Source organism: Populus trichocarpa, chromosome 11 (assembly GCF_000002775.5).
Source record: "Populus trichocarpa isolate Nisqually-1 chromosome 11, P.trichocarpa_v4.1, whole genome shotgun sequence".
In the NCBI taxonomy this organism is placed as follows: Eukaryota; Viridiplantae; Streptophyta; class Magnoliopsida; order Malpighiales; family Salicaceae; genus Populus; species Populus trichocarpa.
The window spans coordinates 212473-236245 of record NC_037295.2 but is presented as its reverse complement, the minus strand read 5'-3'; the positions used below and the strand labels follow the sequence as shown (position 1 = coordinate 236245).

Here is a 23773-nt window from a genome sequence, read left to right as displayed (position 1 = left end):
TCATTGATGAATGAATTGTACTTAATTCAACTGGTATATATTCCCATTATTTTCTTTAAAAAAACACTCGTAATCTATCTATTTTTTTTAGAGATTTTGAAGGAATAAGACGAAGAATTCCCCTACCTTGAATATCTCTGTGCTAATTATTAATTACACAGTATGTCCTGCAGGAAGTTTTCATGTAAGTTAATTTTTGTATAACCTATGAAATGAAGTTATTCCACATATCAAACCCAATGAGACAAAATAATTGAAGCATGGTATGCATTTGTTGAAAGGGATCTAATTCGGAAATCCCATTTAGATATCACAATGATGGCATATGATTCATTCATTTAAATTAAGTATTTAATTCATTATTTTAAGTGTGTGTTTAATATTAAAAGTATTCTTTACTTAAAAATATATCGAAATAGTTTGTTTTTTAATTTTCAACGCACATCAAAACATAAAGAAACAAGGAAAAATACTAATTTCGCGCATTCAAGAACTGATCAATCACGGTATTAACTGGACAGTTAAACCTTCACAGAGCTTGACTGTTAACACAAACATGAACCATGAATGAACAAGGAAACAGGTATCTTTCTTTATCTTCTAAATTTGAGTATAGAGTTAATGTCTAAACAACTAGAACTGATGTAAGAGATATAAATTAATGCCCCGTATGAACAAGAAGAGAGATAATTTTGTTTTCGTGGACAACAATGAAGAAGAAAGAAGAAAGAAGAAGGGAGATTGTAATTTAGTACTTGTATGTACTTGCATGTCCTGCAAGGGTTAACACTGTGCTTAGATTTGCTCTCATTCATGGTCTTTGCTAACTCACAAAAGTAGATGTGTTTTCCACAGCGTTGGACATTTTCTTTTGCCTTTTTTGTTCCCCTTCCATTTTTACATGAACAAGCCTCTCGGCATGGCTAGCTGCTACTTAATGATTGAAATTACCAAATTACCACTAACAGTAAGAGGGTACAAACTCCAAATTCCAACCTAAGCACAAGGACAGAGAAGCAATGGTAATATCGCATTACCCCTCCTTCAGAATCATGCTCGAGCTCACTCGCTACTGAGTTGACTCCCCTTCAAAGCCGAGCCAACCCGGCCGAATCATTGCCCAAGAAAAAATCACAAGCGTTCTTTTTTGTTTTTTTTTTTAACGATAGCGACAACGACTTCCATGTGATATAGCTACAAGATGATCAGCCATCAAACCCGGTCTGGCTCCACACTGCATCACGCACGCGCCTCATGTCGCGGCCCTTTAATGTCCGGCCAACACCCTCGACCACGGAGGCACCGCCTGTTTTCCTGCTCCGTGCATACTCACGTGCCAAGTATTCGTGCGGGGGGACCATCTCTGACTCCTGATCGTCGAACCCGTCATCCGAGTCATGCAACGACTCAACCGAGTTAACTCGATAAATCTTGCTCCAATCAGGCACGTTCACGGGAGCTGATGTGGCCATGTGACGAGGTGACGCCGATGCCACGAGATCGTTCCCACGAAACTGGTGCACGATTCTCGAGGAGGCTGTTTTGTTGCCCCCAGAAGAGGAATCTTCGAAGGCCAAGGACAGCCCCCCCATGTTGCGGTCATCTCGTGGGATTCTACGGCGGCCTCCACTGATAGACATGTGATCGAAACTACTCTCAAGTTCTGCGCGTGGATTCCACGCTCCGTTCGAATTACTAACAGCACTGTCACTCCGGTCAGCCGTGTCGTCCACCATCGACCACACATCTTCCTCACCCAGCTCGGACACCTCGTTCACCATCGGGACTTGGCCGTTGCCATAGCTGTAGTTACTCCCTAACAATCGTTCACTGCGACTTGTTGTTAGTCTCCTGCCCTTGGCCATATAGTGTCATGAAATTCTTGGTGACGAGGCAAAAAAATAAATATATACTACACTATACAGCTTCTATGAAGCACAGTGACGAGATGTTGTCAGGAGTCCATTAGAGAGGCTCTAACATAAGGAGGCCTTGAGGGAGGAGGCATGTATATATAATAACAGCATTTGTATTTCAGTAAAGGAAGCTTGATTTTTCATTTCATGTGAATTTGGAGTTCATTTTGTCTTCATCTCATGAACTCCGATCAAGCAAAATGTATGGATGGTGAGAGCGGAAGACGCCAAATCGGCAAGGAACTGTAAAAAAGGAAAAAGAAAAAAAAAAAGACAACGGAGTTTTTTATTTACTCGACGATTGAACTTATCAATTGAATAAATTAAATTGAGTAAATTAAATTTTTACATGATTTAATATAAAACTCGGTTTAAATGAGTGAACTTATCAGGTTTAACTGAATTAAATGAAATAAATTTTCACACAATTTAATATAAAACTCGTGAATTAACAAATTATCGAGTTTATCACGTAAGCGACATCAGGTTAATTTAATAACATTAATGATGTTTTATATGGGTGTGTTTTTCACTTGCTTTTGGGAGCAAGTGAGGTGCACTAACCAATGAGTGAGGAAAGAAGATTGTTGGGTGCGAAAGGAGAGTGAAGATTACATGAAAATGACTTGCCAAATTTGGATATTGGATTATAAATTGTGGCCTATTTTCACTATATTTAGTCTTCAGGATTTTCATCATATTCATCTCATGGGGCTTTCTTTGGTAGCTTCCACCTGTCAATACTATAATCATGCCATGTTTACCTAATGCATTTCATTTTTTTAAAACGTATCTGTTTGGTGTGTTGTTTTGAAATTCCAGTCATGGAGGATTAGGATGAACATTGGAGGATTAGGATTTCATAATCCCAGGATAAAGAAACACACCATTGTGATTAAGTCTATGTAATTATGGACTAATTAAGATGAATTAAGTCATACCCACTTCAATGTATTGCCAATTTTCTCGATTTTCATAAGATTTTGGAATTAAAATACCTGAATTATGATCGATTAAGTTCATAATTTAATCACCCTACTAATTATAAATTGATTTAGTTCAAATAACATGCAATATCCATTAAAAAAAAACTAATATTAAGATTTATCTCTGCAACAAAATCAAACCCTATAATAGCTCATAGTTTATTTACAATTTAATCCGAATACAACAGATATTGACTTTATCGAATGTAATCAATAGGGGTAATAAATAAGATATGAATATTGTCAAACCTGACCTGTACTTAACACGGAATATATATATTTATATTATATAGATATATACTTAGAACCTTTATATTTTCTTTCAATATGATATAAACATATCTTATTTTTTATTGATTATTGAATAATAAATATTCAATAGAAATGGAAACCAGATGAATATGTATAGTTTTATTATGAATATAGAGAAACCGACATGTGGGTTACCGGTTCCCCTTTTTTTCTTAATAACCCAAACAAGTCACGAGGGTTGATGTCAAGTGTCCATGCCACGTCAGATTTCATTATCTTCCTCCAACGGGCCCCACCCTATGAGCCTATCTTGTTTGACAAATGTTGATATGCAATTCAAAGCAGGCCCCATCATCCACGTGGGCTAGTCAGCACCCAAGCGAGCTCCTTTCCATGCCCTTTCATAGCCCAACACGTGTATGCTTCCAATTGACGTGTGCCCCACTGTCCCTGTCACCATCACGCCACGTGTCAAGAGGTCATCTATTGTTAGAATAAAGGAGGTGATGTGGAGCCGGTGCGTGACGACGGCCATAAAATTAAGCCACCATTTTTGCATATAATTGATGGATTAGGAAGTAAACTTGAATTTGGCGTGTGGTTAAGATAATCGCCCACTTGCAGCTCATGGGTTCTCAAAAGCAAAGTGTTCTGTGTCTTCTTGATGGCCACATTGGACGGCTGAGAATGGAGGTCATGGGTCCTCCAAGGACTTGTCCTTTCTCAATTAAACAAAGAAACCTTATCTCTATTAAATTCAAGTACATTCTTCCTTTCTATCAAGTTTTATAGCTATTAAATTCGGCAAGAGCTACGAAGATGGTCAAGATCAATTAAATATAATATAGTTCTGATTTCAATAAAATAAATTAAATTACTTAATCTAAATTAACTCTTACCTAACTTTTTTAAACTTCGCCTGGATGAGGTCCAAATCGTGCCGCGGACTCGAAATTCCCCGCTGCCCCACGGCTGTGAAGGAGGAGGTGTCAATTGATGAGTGGTGATGACCCCTCCCCTTCTCTTTAGTGGCATGAGGTGGGACCCGTTTTTACTTGCTGGGTTTGCCAGGTGGGACCCTCACCCATCCCTAGCAAGATAAAAGGATTGAACCTATCACTGTTGAAATCAGTATCCTATGCCCTCTGCTTGCACATGTTAATGTTAGGCAGAATTTGTTTTTACTATTGGAATTGCGGGTGGTGTGTTCTAAATGTATGTTTGGTTTTTTTAAAAAAATTAAGCTGATATATTTTTTAGAAGATTTTAATGTGTTAATATTAAAAATATTATTTTAATAAAAAATTATTTTAATAAATTTTAAAATAAAAAATACAGTGATAAAAAAATAGGTCTAAAATAAACCATAAGAGGTGTAGTTCAACTGATCAAATCTTAGGTTTGCTTTCTACAGATCACCAGTTTGAGTTCCACATACATTAGGGCTGCTTGAGGTTTATATGATCATTAACTTTAAGATATGTGGGATTAGTCGAGTTGTGCGCTGACTGACTCGAACACCCATATAAATAAAAAAAATTAAAAAAAAATAGGTCTAAAAAATAATAGGCCATATGAAAACCAAAACAATTACAGTGAATCATCAATCATTTTATTTTCCGACACCTACATTTCTCAAGCGACAAATAGTCGGGAGGGAGAATCTATGCTTAGATACCATGAAGAAATCTTATATGCACGTGATCAATTGATCTTGATTTTGTGTCTTGTCATTGGAGAAAAAAAATGTGAATGTCGACTGGAAAGAGTAAGTTTTTTTGGGGCAAGTGATCTCATGGAAGACGACCCTGCAATGGCACAGTAAATTAGGAGTAAAAAGCAGGAGGTAAAAAGTAGGAAATTGATGAGGTGGCAACTCTCTCGGCAGAAGGAGAACGTGTGCAAATTACAAGTCACAGTCATTCCAGGAACTGATGTAATGTAAGAAGGGGTAAATTAAGTGAACCAACAAGCGATGCATGCATCCCACTCCTTCATTTGGATCCTTTCCATTTCTTATCCCATTAATTTGGCGGCTATATGAGATTCTTCACCACCATATATATAAAATAACATCCAATCTTGTAGGAGCCAACCCCTTGTCATTTACTTTTCCGCCCAACGCCCCATTTCTTGACTACCTTTTCTATTTGTTTTTGTTCTTGTTAGGTTGTTCTTGTTTTAAAATGTATTTTAAAAATTTTAAATTTTTATTTTAAATTAATATTTGTTATTAATTTTGATATGCTGATATCAACAATAATTTTTTAAAATTAAAAAAATATTATTTTAATAAATTTCAGAAACAAAAAACACTTTAAAAACACTCAAATTCAAAAAAAAAAACTTGTTTAACTTTTTCACACTTCCTTCTGATATGATACGTAAATGCACCAACCAAAAACACAAAGGATTCTGTGTTTTCACGTCGATGAACATACGGAGAGAATTAAATCTAGAATAATGTAATTCAGTTTTTATTTTATATGAAGAAAATCAGTGGCCACCTAAGGCAGTATCTCGAGATTCCCATAATATTTATTAAAACCATTGACGGTTGATAAGTTATAATATAGAGGCACCCAGTACGTAGCGCAATTGCATGACCCACCACTTGTGTCCTCACTCACAGAACACGACACCAGAAGCCTTGATTGATTATTATATGTCATGCAATAAGAGAGTTGCCATTGGGATGGCAAAGACAAATATGTAGCTAGGTCATCCTGTTTTTTCCTACCTCCTTAATTATATATATATATATTAAGCCCCAGAACAGCATCACCCTCTGCAACAATATTCCAAATTAACCTTAAAACAGCAAGCACACACATGTGATCTCATGGTTCACAGTTGAGTATATACATTAATTGGCAGGTTGAACTGCTCAAATCAGAATCTGCACCCTTGGATGGATGATTATTCTTTATAATATGCAAATTGATTGACCAGATCAGTGGCTTTGGTACGTAATGATTGTACCTGGGTGGATTACAAGGGGATTCTTGTCTTTAAAAACTCTGCTGCGTCACTGTGTGCTGATTAATTTAAGTGTACCAGGCGGGTATCTTGTACTAAGAAAATTGCTTGAAATGCCATGGAAAATGTTCCTGTTGAAGGCTTGTCAGGAGCGACGACAAGCTTATCAAATTTGATTCTTGCACGAGCTACTATAAAAAGAAGGGAGAAAAGAAAAAAGAAAAAAGAAAAAAAGGGGTTCTGTACTGTTTCTAGAATCAAATTTAGATCCACGTACTTGCCTTTGAAGTGCGTGCCAGATGCAGCACGAAAACTATAATTTAATCCTTATATTTTAGTGAATTAAATTAAATAGTCCCTCTGCTCTTGGAAAGTAATTAATTGCTCTTTTATCCTTTAAAGTCATCAATAACTTAGCTGATGCAACCAAACCTGTAAAAACTGAAAGTTATGAGCATTCAAGGAGGGATTTTAGGTACGTACTACGTGCAACATTGATAGGTCTGTCAATGACTTGATGTTTAGAGACTAATTAATTAGTTTATGACACTAGAGGGCTTAATTAATTTGTTTTTAAAACTACAAGTACTATCTTATAACTTGCTCCAATATATATACATAAACCTAAGCATAGCGTGTGGCTTAAAGCATTACGGAAAATGCATTGACTTCTATGAATATAAAGACTCCAAGAAAAAAAGGGACACTAAAAAAAAGTTGATAAAAAGAAAAAAAGGGTTTTACGCATGGTTGGTGCAATGTATTCAAGCTTTATCCATCATATAAATGGAATATTATCATTCTAAATTTAATTTTAAAAAAGATTCGATTTTGAAGAAAATTATATTATAAGAAATAATTTAGGTTTAATTGAGAGCTGTGAATGTACATATACAAATTTATCTATAAACAACTTATTTATAAGATCGTTGTGATTGGAAAATAATTTAGTTTAATTAGAGAAATGTGGGGTTATGATAATTGTTAAAAACAAAACAAAATAGAATTTGAATTTTGTTTTTTTGTTTTTTTTTTAATTTAGCTTGAAACTTTGAGTTACACAACGTATAATATTGTGTAAAAGAGAGTTTGATGAGATCACTGTCCCCGGCTGGACAAATAATTTCTATTTTGTTGACATAAAAAAATATTTTTTAACATATTTATAAAAAAGAATATTTTAAAAAACAACCTAGACAAAACTTTCAAACAGCAGGTAAATTAATGATCTCAAAGTACATGGATTTGGGTTTATTTACGTTGTTACAATTTACATTGAATATGTTACATATGATGTCATCGAAGTTATACCCACATGATCTACAGGGCAATTACATTCATAGTCGACGAGAATTTTGCCTTTCAACGTAAGCCTGAGAAGACGAGTCACAGTCAAAGATTATCAACAAGGAAAGATGAGTCCACTGAGTGCAAATTGTGAACAATTTCAGTGGTGGCGACAATGGTGGTGGTGGTGGGATCCGTTTTATCCCTCCCTCCCTCCCTCCCTCCCTCCATGATAGGTTAAATTAAACAACTAACTTATTGTTATAGATATATGACGTCCATCTCTACTTTGGTATTGTTTCTTTCCATTGGGTCAGCAGCCAGCCATCCATATAGTCTCTTCGGCCATTGATGGTGCCCCAACAGCACACGAGATAAGCTCTCCTTGCTAAGAGTTTGATGTGATAAAATTAATACCTCCATAGTTTTCTATGCAACAAGCTTGATGGTGCTGGCAAAGTTAAATTGACGCATCCTTGATTGATCTTAATGTCCCCCTAGTAATTAAAATAGATGTAATATTGATTATATATTAGGATCATATTTCCCACACTATATCCATTAATGTAGAGGAAAACGAAGAAGAGGGCGTCGACGGGGCCGGAGGGCCATTGCATACCATGATTTATTACCACTCATTAGGGAATCTTCTTAAGGTAATCAAATCATGTTATTATAACCTCAAATATTAATTTATTTTTTTAATTTCAATTATTCATTATGGTTTCTACTCCATGATGACCTTGATTACGATCTCTTTGCCATAATTAAAAAGACAATTCAATGGGAATCTTGCCCTTTCAACGCTGAAAAGGGATCGAGCAATTAGGTGACTGCCACTTCACCATTAAGATTTGGTGCAACTAGCCATTAATGCCATGCCACAGAATATGATTGTTCAGTCTTTGCCTCTGTTTTTTAAATGCAATTCAACCTCTTCTTTAAAGTTTTTTTAATTTAATATCTTTTTTTCTAGTGTTAAGAATATAAAAAATACTACTTTAATGTATTTTAATTAAAAAATATTGTCATAAAAATATTTTAATTCAATCTTTTTTTAAATATATTTTTTAAATTATTTCTTGCTTGAAAAACCATCAAATACGAATGCGTTTTTTGGCTGATGAAAACTACTCTTGGTAGTTGTGAAGTCTCACTCTCAGGATGATGATAGTTGGCCAATGAATACATGGAGGGAGGGAGGGAGCCATGTCAATTAACTGTTTTACTTTGTTTCAGTTGCGATGACAGTTAACAGAGAGCTTGCATACTTACCTCTCATGGGGTTTCTAGCTAGCTAGTTATGTGAATTGTGAAGTGCTGGCTGCGACTCCCACTTGCGGAGGACTTGTGGTTCCAGCTGTTGCGGCAGGTGCCTTTCCTCGTCAAGTGGGAATTCTTTCAATCTTGAATGACTTTAACCCTCTGCTTCTTTTCTGGCCTCGAAAAAGGGGAAAATGATTGATTGATTCGGTCGGCATCACTCCCTCGCAAAGTCCCTATTGCTGATAAAACCAGTAGTCACCTCCAGCCTAAATCTTTACACAACTCATAATTTCTTTTTTATCATGCTTCCGTAGAGATGCTCAGGAGTTGAAACATATTGATGATCCATGGATATATGTTTGTCACTTCCTTCCTTAATTTGGAAATATTTCACAGAATACATTCATGCCTTTCGAAGAAACTAACTCTTGCCTAATTGCCTGGGCCATGGATTCAAGAGGGACAATAGCTTAGCATGGGAGCACTTTCTCCATCTCAACATGTTTCAGTTTATTAAGCCCTCGTGTTGAACAATATTTATTTTATCGTATTTTGAGAATGAAAATCTTTCATGAATGATAAAACGTAGATTTTCTTTTAGATTAAAGATTAGTAATGAAACTAAGGAGTTTTTTTTTCCCCTACTAAACATGGTGGCTATGTTTTTTATAAGAAAAATTCTTCCTGACATGAATTGCAATAAATTATATTCATCTCTATTTTTCCGAGACATTTAGTAGAGGCTGTTAACTCGAATGTAAGATCTATTTGGAAAAATATATGATTCATAAAATTATTGGATTAGTTCGGGTTAGTTATTTATATTAAAATAATATTATTTTATTTTTTATATTTATCTGTTTGGGTTTGGGTTTGGGTTTGGATTAGATCTGGTAAGATCAGTCCAACGAGTCGATGGCTAACACATCAATTCAGCTCGGATTTAACAATCATTCAGCACATCATCTCTTTCTTTTCCACAACTGGATGTGATCTACTTCTCATTTTCAAGAACATATTGATGCTGGCCTCTTAAACCATTAATCATGACCACAAAAGGAAAAGAATCAGTAGGCTTAGATGAAAGCCATAACTGGAGAGATGGGAGCCATGTGAAGCTTAAACCAAATCACGCAATGCCCCTTCAAGCAAAAGAAAGCTCTTCAATCGCTAATTCAATTTGTCTCTTGACCCACCCAAACCCTCAGCACAGCTGGTGTTGATAGCCCTCAAATAAGGCCCAGCAGAGAGTGAGCGTCAGATCAAGAAACAAGTTTTCCAGACTTGTAGTTTTCCAATTAAGGCTGCATGTGCAAATGGAATGGGCATATATCTTTCTGGGCTGGCTTATTGATCTGACATGCATGCATGACAACGCATCTAACATGGTGACAATCGAGGCACAAGGCAATTTTGGAGTCAAGATTTTGTTTTTACTCTGCAGTTAAAAGAAGAAGTGTGCATTTCAATTTTGAGGGTATTCTGTAATTCTAACACGTTTTAACAAAATTTTTGAGAAAATAATATATATATATATATATTTTTTTTAAAAAAAAATAGTATAGTTTCAACCCAACCGCGTTTGAGAATACCAATTGTTTTAAAAATACCAAATTAATTAACAGCCACAAAAATCAATTCAACTTTTCATGAAAATCCAATGGCTAATAAATGAAATTTAAAATTTAATGGCTAAGAAAAAAAAATCACCGGGGACATACAAAAGTTCCATTTTCGACATACCAAATACCATTAAAAAGATCTCGACGAGACAACTCCTACCACGCCTTAAAAGACCATCAAATGTGATTCTAATTTCTTAGGGGATTTTTTCAGGAATAATTTAGGGTTAATTATAACCTCATTTAATGGTTTTCCAAGACGTAGTTAAAATCATCTCTTCAAAATCTTTCAAACAATATCGAGTGTGTCAAAAATAAATCTCTAATGTGTTCCCGGTGATCTATTTTTTCTGTTCATTTTTTTATTCCCTCATTTCTCTTTCATGCCAAATATTTTTTCTCCTTAACCATTTAATCTTAACTTTTAGGCATTGAATTATCATAAAATTTTGAGTTAATTTTTAATAAGGTTAATTATTTTGAAGAAGAGAAAGCATAGCTATTCTCAATATCAAGAATGGCAATTGCGTGCAAAATTAATATCAAAAAACACGATTTTGTCTAATTACTATTTTCAATAATGATTTTATACAGTATTAATATTAAAAAACATGGTTATATTCAATCTAGATTATTTTTCAAATACTTTCCAAACCCATGTCTTGCTACCAAAATTCTTACCAAACTACATTTTTCAAAAAAATCCCAATTTTGATGGGGCGGGTAGGACATGCTTGATGTGGGGACAAACAGTGGCAAGCATGTAAGTGGGGGTGCAGAAAAAGCAAAACTATATCCGAACATCTCAAGTTTTTCTGTATCTAGATGTTGCAGAATCTCACATTTATCAGATTGTCCTTTCTTGGGAAAGGGCATGATGCAAGTAACCAGAACTTGACAAACATAACAGTATCTTGTCTCCCACCAGCATGAAAACAAAAAAAGCAATAGTGCAACTTTAGCAGCTAGCCACTAGGAATTAGGAAAGGATTTTAACATAAAAACTACAAAAATGAGTAACAGAAGAACAGTCACAGATGCCCATTTTTCCGTTTATGGCTTCATCAAATGGAGCCTGGTAAAGAGGAACAAGTTAGCAACTGGTGTCTTCTATTCTACGTACAACAACATTAAGATTAATCTAGACAAAGTAGATGGCAGAGGATGATGCTATTTCTGTAACAAATAGATTTATAGATTTTCATTGTGTATTAATCCGACTACACAGCGAGAGTATCCGAGTATACTTGCACTATATCTTTAATGACTTGTACGAAAATAAGCTGAATCCTACAAGGGCCAACAATTCATTTATGATACATGGTAATTGTAATTTGGCAAGTGAGGATATCTTACCAGTGTTGAGAATGACCAATTAAACAAAAACATGAGAAGGCCGATCGAAAAATGTACTCTTGTCTACTTGAGGTTTACAATTTTCTCCACAATACTCCAGCATTGGCTTTTGGGCAGATGCCACATTGTTGTGTTGGAAAAGTTTAAACAAAAAGATTTTGTGATTGTGCTTCACCTAAGTCTTCTGTTTAAGAACACCGCGCAACTGAGTTTTCTGGCTTTCCATCCTGGCTTCCAGAAGCTTGGCCTTCAAGCTATTCTTTTGGGTAGCTCGTGGCCTTTTAATGCGTTCTCTTATTCCATGAGTAACATGTGGATTCACTAACTCTGGTGAGCTCCACTGCTCCACAGAATCTTGGTGCCGAAGCCTATCTTCCCATGACTTTCTTCTTGGATAAGTCTCCTTATTAGAAATGTTCTCGCTCAAGACCATTCCATCACTGTCATCAGCTGTTATCTCTGAGCATTTGTTATTATATTGGCCAGATCTCGAAAGCTTAGATATGGCAGATGCCTTACACATTGATTCTTCTGGTACCAAATAGACGTCACTACTTTGTGTGTCTGGAGAATTCCGAGGAGCATTCTCATCACATTCTCTTGCAACCTGCCAATCATTTTTGCTTTGTGTAAGCTTGTTAACTGAGAGGTGATTCTCATCATGGGAATAACTTGAACCTTGATCCTCAGCGTGATTCACAGCGTGGTGGCCTCTTGCATCTTCTTCTAAATGACAGTTATCATCAATAATAATAGTCGGCCCTTGCTGCAAAGAATGGTAGTAGTGCTCATTAAAATCCGAACTGGCAAACTGGAGTTTGGAAGCATTGCTTGCAGGGCTGCTCTTATTGCATTCTTCAATCTCCCTTTCATTGGCTTCTATTTGCTCGAGTTCTTGATAAATAGAGTATATGTCACTTGATTTCGGCGGGTTATAAGAAAATTCCTTTATCTCTTTAACATCTACCAATTTAGCTGCTTGTCTGATTGAATGGGCGGTCCTTAACTCCATCACATCCAAGGTGGCAATTCTTGACCTCAGAAAAGTTTCAAGGTCTGCTATTAACTTGTTCATTTGGAAATACTTATCTTCAAGGGCCAATTTTGCATCAATCAGCTTCATCTGGACACGTTCTTCACGCCAAACCTCAGCCACCTGCAACATCTTCCTCTCTTCTTCCATTTCTTCCTGAATCTTGATGGACTCAGTCTTGAATGTTTCAACTTCAGCTTTATCTTCTGCAACTTTATTGGCAAGTTCATTACAAACTTTCTCCATTATTTCTCTGGCTCTTTTTTGTTCCTCATAGTCTTTCTTGAACTGCTTTGCAGATGATTTGACATTTGCCAACTCAGTGATTAATTTAGAATTGAGAATTTCCAGCTTTTGACGTTTTTTTCTTTCCCTGCTTAATTGATTGTCTAAAACATCAATAACTGCACGAATTTTCTGAGGTTCACTGCTCTGCGATGAGGTTCTTTCTTCTCCGAGCTTCTTCAGTAAGTGTTTGATTTTTTTCTTAGAAGACTGGCAGTTGGCTTCAAGCTCATGAATGCGCAATCGAGCTTGCACTAGTTCTGCGTGCATGGCAAAAGCAGGCACCATAGCAACATGATTTTCGAGAAGTTTAGGATGGCTATAAAAGCAGAAGATGTCACTGCATATCCCTGAGCATCTCGGATCCCACTTTGTTGCACCCTCCATGTTATGCTTAGTATACAGTGATGGGGATTCAATCTAACAAAATAAAAAGAAAAAAAGCAGAGATGAACACGTACAAAACTACTTCACCAGACTGGAAATTATATGATTAAGCCAGAAGTAACATGGTAGATTCTGGTTACCAAGCAAGTCATCAAGTGAGAGTACAAAAAAATTAAAAGACCTCTTGGTCAATTCTTGGGACCAGATGTCATGAATACAACAGCATGAAGATGGGATGAGAAGATGTAAAGGGCATATTATCACAAAGTTCAATCTACTCAAACCCTGCATATATGTATCAGACATTTTTAATGGGTCCAGTCCAGACGACCCTATTGAGAAAGCTAGGTTCGGCAAGGAAAAAGTTAAATACAGTGATATTCTAGGTAACTAATGCATACCTTGCACAGGATCCCATGGTTTGAATTGGACACGAATTCAGGGGTGCGCAAAAGATTCATTTTCTCTGCGCCATATTCGCTGCTAATCTGATGGGAGGGAAACACCGTGTTTAACTTTCCAACAACAGGATGCAATTAAAAGCAAATGGCATCATTCCAAAGTCTCGAAATTGTTATGGAAACAAAATGTGAACAGGCATTCAAATAGAATATGAACAGATCCGCACGAAACCAATGAAACCATTACATTATTTAAGTTCGATTAGATCTTACGACGAGAATGCACAAACACGAACTATTACTTACGAATAAGAGATTTATGAGTTCAGTCATTGCTTGGATGAATTTTAATCAGCCCGGATGCACTTGAAAAATAATTGGACTAGCTCTTCTTCTTTTTTATCACACTTTTTCATGACAATAAAAATGTAGAAGAAGGAGGATCATGGAAAATTCATTATACCATAACGAACAGGAAGACTCATTTCAGAATTTCTTTTGAGTACAGATTGCATATAGATGAAAAAAACATTGCAATCTTCCTCTTATTGTGGTGGTAAATTTTCATTGATGAGTTAAAAAAAACTAAGAAAAACAAAGCAAATTCTGACCTCTTTATTTTTTTACCAACAAATTCTTAGCATCTAGAGTGTAGACAAATCAATAACAGCCCGTGAAGAAAAATAAGAGTGAACAGAAAATTATAAGAAACCAAGTAAACATATGGCCCATTGCATTCCATTTGTCACCTGAATCCTCAATACAACAAAGAGCTACCTGTCAAGTCTCCATCATGAAGAAAAAGATAACATGCCAGCCAAAAAATAAAGAAAAGAAAAGAAAAGAAACTGCTTGGATTAATTTCCCAGAAAATGAAACTTAACTTTCTCAGCAACCAAACATGCATTCAATTTAAGAAAAAAAAATCATTCAAAAAAAAAAGGGGGTCATAAATCTAAATGAAAACATTAATAAAAAAAAATACCTCTAACCCCAATTCATCAGTTTTCCCCTTCCTCAAGTTCAAACCTTTATCACCTCCACCACCACCACCACCTGCCAACCTCAGCCTCCACAGGCCAGCGGCGAGCTTCCTAGCCGAAACAGAATTCCCACTGCCACTACAACTAACACCGCCACCTCTCTTTCCAGCCCCCGCTCCTCCGCTGCCACCACTGCTGGAGACAGCAGAATGTCTGCTCTTGTTACCATCTTGAATAAGCTTCCAATGCAAAAAAGGGGTTGCTGGGGTGGTTCCATACTTCCGGTGATCGGATACGGTGGTGTTCCTCCGGCGGCGGCAGGAGCTGGCAAGAATGTCTGCTCTTGTTGCCATCTTGAATAAGTTCATTTCTTGGTCTTATAAAATGGTGTCATTGACTCCATTTGGAACACAAGGAGAGAAGTTTGGAAGAGATCGTGAAGATGGTCAGTTGTAAGAAGGGACCAAAAACATGACAGACTCGAGTTTCCAAGTTCTTGTTCCTGACCAGGTGAACTCTTGTTTCCTTTATTTATATAACGTCTGCATTTGTTTTATTTTCTGTTTTTAGTTCCTATAAATTAAATGCTGCTAATTTATGATATTACGTGTCAACACATTTCATATGAATCGTCAAAAAATTAGGGAATATTTGTTTTTCTGGTTGGATTTTTTTAGAAGTCCCTTTCAAATAGTGTTTTATTTGAAAAATATATTAAATTTTTTTTAATGATTTTAATATATTAACTATAAAAATAAAAAAATTAATATATTTTTAATTAAAAAATAATTTTATAAAAGTAAATTCCACCGTATTACTAAACATGCATTGGTATAGTTTATAAGTGAATAAATAATGAAAAGATTTATCCTAAAATTTATAAATATAGGTTTTTATTATATAGTAAGTTAAGTGAATGTTATAAATGTTATGCTAGCTGGACTTTTCTTGAAACACTTTCTTGAAACTTAATTTGTCAGTAAGATTAATTTTTTATTAAGTTAATTTCTTTTAATTTTCATGATTAATTATGATATTTGTGACTATTAGAATAACAATCTGTTTAATTCAAAATATATAATTTTTCATATAGTTTTATTAAAATATTTCAAGTTTATATAAACATGTTATTACACAAAAAGAAATTTATACAAAAACAACTTTTTTTTTCCTTGGTCTTTTATTCTTATTCTTTCATAAGTTTAGATGACTTAGTTATATCTTGAAAGTGTTGTCTCTGTGTCAAATAAATAAACACTTTTAAGATAATGCTTTCACGTCTCTAAACCAATTAATTTTATCTTTTTATTTATTTTTATACCAAACAATTTACCAACACACACTAGATTACTGGATGAAATGTATTTCTCTGTCTTTTTTACTTATAAAATTATATTTGGTTGGTATTTTATGATAGAAATGATAGATATAAAAAAGAAAAAATCATATTTAGTTTGAGGGATAGATAAATCTATTCTTTTTTGGGTGAATTCTTGTCATTTCAAAACAAAAATGAAAGAGATATATCAGTTATATTTCAGTCTGTTTATTTAACAAAATAATAAGCAACAATACTAAAAGACAGTAAACAAACATAATTAAAAGATATAAATCAACTTCAAAACCAAAATATATTTATTTTATTTTTTTATTTCAGTCATTTTAATGAAATATGTTTATGTCCTTTTATATTTGTCCTTTTTATTTCAAAATATTAATTAAACACGACCTAGTATAATAATTAACTAATCAACATATTTTTTATCATATTAATTGATATATTAATGTGGTATGTTAGTATTAGTGAGTTATTGGTTATCATATCAATATATTTATCATCTTGGTAATTAACATTTTGAATTAATAATAATTTAATAAGCATAGTAACAAACCAATTAATATGATCATTGCTAATTTGTTTCTTAGTTATTAATTTCTTTATAAATCCAAGGAAATAATAGTAAAAATATTTAAGGATAAGATGATTCATTAATTCTAATTTGAGATTCTTAACTTTGGAAATATATAAAGGTAAACATTGTGATTCAATGCATCTATCAATTCAAAAGTTACAATAAAATGAACTTTTATATGGTTTGGTATATGTTTTTCTTTGTTTTATAGAGTTTTTTTTTTTAGCAATTCATTATTTTCAAAATAAGATTATACAAACCAAAATTAACTTTTATATCTAGTAATTTTACATAACCCTTCCATATCTGTACTTCTAGCATACTGTTTGAAACCAATTTTCTATTATAATTTAATTTAATTATAGTATTTAATTTAAATTTAATTGATAAATAAATTAAATCCACATGTTTAAAATAAATAATTTTTTTTTCTGTTTGTATTACTCTCATTACTTTTCATCTTTTTCCTTTAAGGTCATGTTTGTTTCCCGGAATTCATTTTCCGGGAAACCACTTTCCAAACTTTTCTGTGTTTGTTTGCCATTAGAAAAGTTGGTCAACGGAAAACACTTTCCGGTCAACGGAAAACACTTTCTGGTCAACGGAAACACTTTTCGGTCAACGGAAAACACTTTCCAGTCAAAGAAAAATTTGGTTTGATTTCTAGGAAAGTGTTTTCCTTTTTGGCTGTGTTTGTTTTCCGGAAAGTGGTTTTCGGGAAACTACTTTCCAAACTTTCCTGTGTTTGTTTGCCATTGGAAATTTGGTCAACGGAAAACACTTTCTAGTCAAAGGAAAATTTGGCTTGGTTTTCAGGAAAGTGTTTTCCTGAAAAATTTGGGCGGAAAACACTTTCCGGAAGTTGTGAAAAATTTAGAAATGTCATTATTTGCTGATTATATCAAATTTGATCCTCAAACTTTTGATTGCTATATATAATTTGTTTTGAATATTTATTTTTCAATTTCATCTCTTAAAATTTAATTTTTATATTAATTTTGGTCCTTATTTTTATAATTGCTATTTGCTTTTTCCTTATCATTTTTTTATTGAAATTTTTTATCTATCAAATTTGGTCCTCATTCTTTTGATTTTTACTTATTTTATTTGAAATAATTTATGAAATGTTAATTATTATTATTTTAATTTCTTCACCTTTTATTTTTTTTAATTTTTTAAATTTGATCTCTATTATTTTGATTATTATTTATTTTATTTGAGATAATTTATGAAATTATATTTTTTTTCAATTTCATTCTCATTCAACTTTTTAATTTGTTCTTAAAAAGGAAAAGATAGGTAGATAGGTATTTTAAAATGATAGTTTTTAATATTAATTGTTTTTATTTAGTGTAGTAAGTGGTTGAACTCTAATTATCGAAATCTGGCACAACACATTCATGCATTAAAAATACTGTGTTCATCATAGAGTATTGGTACGGTGATTTAAAAGGATTTAGTACAGCCTCAGCTACTAGCTGTATATGTGTCTGTTTGTTTACGCGGCTACGACTGTATTTTAATTAAAATATAATTTGTAATTGTTTGGTAATGAAAAGATAATAATTTATTGTTCATGGGTTACACATGATTTTTACGTCCGAAACGCAGGTAATGAAAAGCGAGGAATTCCTACTTTTCACGCACTGTGCATGCTAATTGCACTGTTCACTGAATAGTGCAATTAGCATGAACAATGTACATTGATACACTGTTCATTTAAAAAATAATGAACAATATAATTCATTTGCACTATTCACGTGAATAGTTTTTTTTCACTGTGTTAATTTTATTAACAGTTTTTTTAAAAAAAAAACTAATTTAGAGTAAATTAAATTTATTCGCACTGTGATGTGAACAATATTTTTTTTCATGATGTATGTAATGCAATAATAAAAAATATTTAATGGAATTATCGGATGAATTTTGTACGTAATGGAATTATAAATAGTTTAATGGAATAATAAAAATTATTTTATATAAAGTATTATTTATTTCATGATGTAATTGGAGTAATTAATTCTACAATATTTTAAATTTAAAACCATCAATATTAATATATATATTTTTAAATTATTTTATAACCTCAATTTCAAAAGCATTCTTAACCAAACACATTAAATTACTTTTTCTTCAACCTCAATTTCAACCACAGTTTTAACCAAACACCTATTTTTTCAAACCAATATTAACTAAAAGTACTTTTTATAAAATAACTTTTTTCAAACCACAACCACAACAGCTACCGCAATACCAAATATATCTCAAACTAGGCTAGCGATGAAAAATAATTTCTTAGTTAATCTTCTGATCAACATAAAATTCTTATTAATCCTCCAGTCTTAGTATGGATACAATTTCTTTGACTGAACTAGCTTTAGAATGCTCTTAACAAAGACAATCCACGATAAGGTAGATAAAAAAAGGAGCAAAATCGGTCGAGTTTTTATTTGGAGATTTTTTATTGTTATTATTAAATAATAATATCTAAGGGCTTAGGTTTTTTAATTAAAATGATAAATAGTCACAATTCATATTTTAATTAACAAGATTAAACATAAAATGATATGAGTTTTAACAAGTTTCAAGTTTAAAGAACTTTCACATGAAAGAATTTATAAAAGAGAGAGTGATATAAATTATACCTTGTAACTTCATTTAAAAATTTAAATTATTGTGTTGAGATAATTTTTTAATTATTATTTAGCTATGCTATCATTTAATTAAAAAAAAAACATGTAGGATAAAAAATTAAAAAATAAAATAAAAACAAGTAACGAATTTTTCATTGTTAACCATCTTTTTTTTTAAAGTTCGTGCCAAATTCAGAAGTTATATGCCATGCATAGTTTTCAGACCCGCTCGGTGGCCGGCCCGGTCCAAAGCCCGGGTCCTGGGTCACGCTAGATTTTTCTTTTTCTTATTTTTTCTTTAACCCGGCCCGGTTCCAGTTCCGGGTCAGCCAGGTTCCGGGTCGATCCGCCGGGCTGGACCAGGTTTTAAAACTATGATGCAATGTCTAAAGTTTTTTTTTTTAAAAAAAAAAAAAACAATGGCCATTGTGCTATAATAACTACAAATCGTACGTAGTAAGTGAGAGGCCGATCGATCCGGCTGGCACAATAGCCTCTGAAGTTATGAAATATAGTTCAATGCTTCTAACATGTTTTTCTCCTTTGTCTAAGTCTTAACTAACATATTTACTTCAGACACCGAAAGCTCATAAGGAAATCTTCGAGATTATTTAATTAAATTTAATTGTTGCAATGTCATGGAGTTGTTCTTCGTCTTTCCTCAATTAAGTAAAGCTCATTACTCACGAGAGGCGTTGAGACCAAATGCTATGCCCTTTACTCTCCTTAGAGAGGGAAGAAAGCTGGATGGAGGCTGAGAATTCGCTGCTCCTTGGCTTTACATTATAGGAATTTGGGGTTTGGGATTAAAGAGCTTTCAATGCTGAAGGCTGGTTTCAGCAAATAGCCATGCATGAGTACCATGATATTGAAAGAACCAAGAAAGTCTTGACAGCTAAGGAGAGGAATAAGGTGGCTTTTCTAGAGTTATGTAATTTGCTGTTAAAAGTTTAATGGTAAGGTAACCATGTGTACCATGTTATTGAAAGAACCGAAAAAAAAGATGTTAATTTAATGATTGCTATGATGCATGAGAATAATGTTCTTAAAACTATTTTGATTGAGAGCAAGATTGTTAAAATTATGAATTAACTTGTAAAATTTTATAATTTTACGAGCTAATATATATTTAACATGCTAAATCAAATTAAAAACTCGAAATTAATAAAATCAGACTTAACTCATGCAAAATCAGTAAAATTGGTAAATTCAGTAAACTCGGTCTGATTTTATGAGTTTACTAAATTTATGATATGAACCAAGTCAAATCCAAATTTGGTCTTAAAATGTCTACTGACTGGTTTTGCGAGATTGAACATACTTTTCAAACCGTATACTAGATAAAGTTGAAATTTTACTGGGAAATATTAGATACATGAAACTATATTGTGGTAAATTTTCAGGTCAAATAGAGTTAGGGAACATAATATTTCAGAGGGTCAAATTTAGTAAACTAATATTGTCAAACATGTCAAACAATACCTTCGTGTACTGTTTGAGATATATTTAGAATTATTGATGGAATTTTGCTTCGATTAAAGTTGTGATAGAAACTAGACATCTGAAACTTTCCAATTATATATCGTAAGTCCAATAATTCATTCTAACGAGAGAGAACGACATGTTTGAAATCAGGAGAGAATGACATGTTTGAAATCAGGACTTAAATCTGCCAAGAATATACAAAAATTGAAGATTCAAGCTACATGAAATAATTTTAGCATGAAGACTTTTTTTATTATTTTATTTTATTTATTTATTTTATTTTTAATAATTATTTTTAATTTAAATTTTTTCTAGCGCATTAGACATTGTTTAGGGGTTTATTTCATTATTGAATTTATGTTAGTTAATTACTAATTTAAACCCATTAGCTTGCAACCCAAAAAAGGTATATCAAGACTTATTGTGATGGAAACAACTAGGTTGTCACTAGGTTTATGTGTGCTTCCTACCTTTCAGTTATTCTCCTGTATTGATAAATTTTATTCTAAGACTTTTTATTCTCAATGTCATTAATTTATTAATTCATACTATCTATCTCTCTCATTTTATTTAGATCACACATGCATTGATTATAATATTGATGACTTATTTATCAAATTTTAATGTAATTTAATTTCTTGACCAGAATTATCAATATATAATTAGTTTAAAAAAATTACTTATAATTTTAGGAATTTACAATCTGAATTTATATTATATTTTTCATGTTGTGTCAAAAAAATATTTTTTACAACCCTTAATTGAGAGGTTGAGATATATTTTATTTATATAGAGATACATACATGCACATATGACAATACATGAATAGAAAATAAAATATATCTGGAAAGAAATCAAACAATGAATCATTCAAACCTACAATGAAGGGTTAACTACTATAATCATGGATAGAATAACTGACTACTATAATCACAGAGAGAATGAGTGAATATCATGAGAGGATTCTCACATATCCTTAATAGTAGAGAATGTTTTTTTCTAATTTAATTTTTCTATTAATTATTATTATTATTATTACTATTATTTAGTTTTTTTATATAAAGGATTATAATAGACTTTTAGTGAAAAATTTGATGCATTAATTTTGAATATTTTAGGTTTCTTTTTTTATTTATAGTATTCTTTATCTTTAAGAATTTTAACTCGTAATAATAAATAAATCCTGTTATCCTTTAGTTTTTGCTAGAGTAGTAATACTACTTAATTTTTATTTTACTTGATTGTTATTGTTAATCGTTAGCCAAATAGTGGATTTGTCTAATTAATGGCCTTTTAATTGTGACATTGCAAATAGCCATTGATATCAATTACGAGACAACATTTCAAAGAAGGCTATTCATACGTTTTGACAGTTATAATGATTGAAAATTCAATAATCATTGAGATTATTTATTTTTATTACGTGGGATTCACTATAATTTAATTGTGATCGATATCCATTATTCTATGAGTGTAGAATGATGATAAATTGGTTTATCCAGTGCGGTAATTTTCTATAATTATAGCTTCATACTCTTTCTCTTATCTTGTCACCATAATGATGGAAATTAGATTAAAATGTAAGAATTAGAGAGTAAGTATTTGAGTGTGTGGTAATGGTTATTTTTCAAAGTGTTTTTTACTTGAAAAAACATCAAATAATAAATATTTTTTATTTTTAAAAAATTATTTTTGATATTAATATATCAAAACGATTCAAAAACATAAAAAAAAAACTTTGAAAAACAAAATTAGATTTTAATAAAAAACATGTTAAAACTCACTCTAATACGGTACCTTAATAAAAAAAAAATAAAGTTTTTAGTATTGCAATTACTTTTTCTTTTGACCCAATCATAGGAAAAAAACCATTTTGTTAATGAAATAGTTTTTGATTTTTGCATTGTAGCTTGTATATAATTGTGTTTCGAGATTTAGTTTTATAGAAGCTAAAATTAATAATTTGTTTTTTATTCATAGAATTTAGTTTTTTTTTAATTTTGTATGTAAAAATCCATCTCCTAAAAATTTATCTATATATATATATATATATATTAATCACAACAAAAAATATTTTTAATTATTTTTTAACCGCAACCCTAATTACAAGCACGCACCTATAATAGCTATGTTGTTGTAGTTGGGATATTTTAATATTTAAAGCAGACAATAAAAGATTTCTAAGTACTGTACTGAAATTGTAAAAAATAGAACTCTAATGACTTTCTTTATGTTTTTCTCATGCCATAATCGTTGATGGTTTTTACAAAATTAATATTTAGCATTTAAACCATGTTCGTTCTCAAATAATTTTGTAATCTGTCATTTAAATTATCTGTTACATATTCGTGGCAGACATGGTTGAGGATGACTACTGGAGATCAAGTCATCAAAAGTGAGGGTCAATCTCTGAACATTTCTCTTTCTCAAGCTTGGTTGCGGGCTGGCTCGCTCGCTCTCTTTCTTTTCTTCCACTTTTAGATTATTTTTATCCCATAGTCAGAATATTTTATATATATATGACAGGCTACGTACCTGATAATCTAATTAGCACATATTGACCAGCTTGCTACTTCTAATAATCCAATTATATAGATATAAACAATATATATATAAAAAAAAATCATGATATCTCATTGTTTACCATCCTGATCAGATAGAATGGCTAGTAAAGTTTGATCATATCTCATTGTTTACATGTCTTATCCTACGTAATATAATAAATAAGAGGTTAATTTGGAAATGGTTGAGCGGCTGCGGTTCACAGACCAAAAACATCAAAATAATACTCTTGATTCGGGAACATGGTTGCAACCACTGTTACACTTGTGTTTTTAAACAAGATTCGTACCCGTATGATGTTTTTTAAACAAGGTTAACAGCTTTCATGTTATATCATACTATAAAAAGTAAAATTTTTAATGTGATTTATAAATTTAATTAAAAAATCAATTAAAATTTAATGCAAGCTGATATGATAATATCATGT

General features: G+C 32.4%; 2 protein-coding genes across 3 annotated transcripts; both read right to left on the bottom strand.

The window, feature by feature from the left end:
* Positions 1-640: 640 nt before the first annotated feature.
* LOC18111252 (uncharacterized) lies at positions 641-2010 on the bottom strand. The gene has a single exon (XM_024581603.2). It carries the CDS (start codon positions 1863-1865, stop codon positions 1206-1208), a length of 660 nt encoding a protein of 219 aa, XP_024437371.1. The 5' UTR covers positions 1866-2010; the 3' UTR covers positions 641-1205.
* A 9469-nt stretch (positions 2011-11479) lies between these two features.
* On the bottom strand, positions 11480-15281 carry LOC18111253 (uncharacterized protein At5g41620). Of its 2 annotated transcripts, none has more exons than XM_024581008.2 (3): positions 14756-15281; positions 13771-13884; positions 11480-13402 (listed from the first exon to the last, which is right to left on the bottom strand). In XM_024581008.2, exons 1-3 carry the CDS (start codon positions 15119-15121, stop codon positions 11840-11842), a joined length of 2043 nt encoding a protein of 680 aa, XP_024436776.2. In that variant the 5' UTR covers positions 15122-15281; the 3' UTR covers positions 11480-11839. The 2 variants fall into 2 exon arrangements, with proteins under 2 accessions (XP_024436776.2, XP_006389627.3); XM_006389565.3 differs by having other exon boundaries at positions 13771-13857; positions 14756-15280.
* Positions 15282-23773: the final 8492 nt, after the last annotated feature.

Excerpts from the sequence above, each read along its gene's own strand:
- LOC18111253 (XM_024581008.2), bottom strand. The coding sequence starts at position 15,121 with ATGAACTTATTCAAGATGGCAACAAGAGCAGACATTCTTGCCAGCTCC. Across the intron at positions 13,885-14,755 it reads CTGATGAATTGGGGTTAGAG|TTAAACACGGTGTTTCCCTC; the intron begins GTATTTTTTTTT and ends GTTGTTGGAAAG. Across the intron at positions 13,403-13,770 it reads ACCATGGGATCCTGTGCAAG|ATTGAATCCCCATCACTGTA; the intron begins GTATGCATTAGT and ends TTATTTTGTTAG.
- LOC18111252 (XM_024581603.2), bottom strand. The coding sequence starts at position 1,865 with ATGGCCAAGGGCAGGAGACTAACAACAAGTCGCAGTGAACGATTGTTA.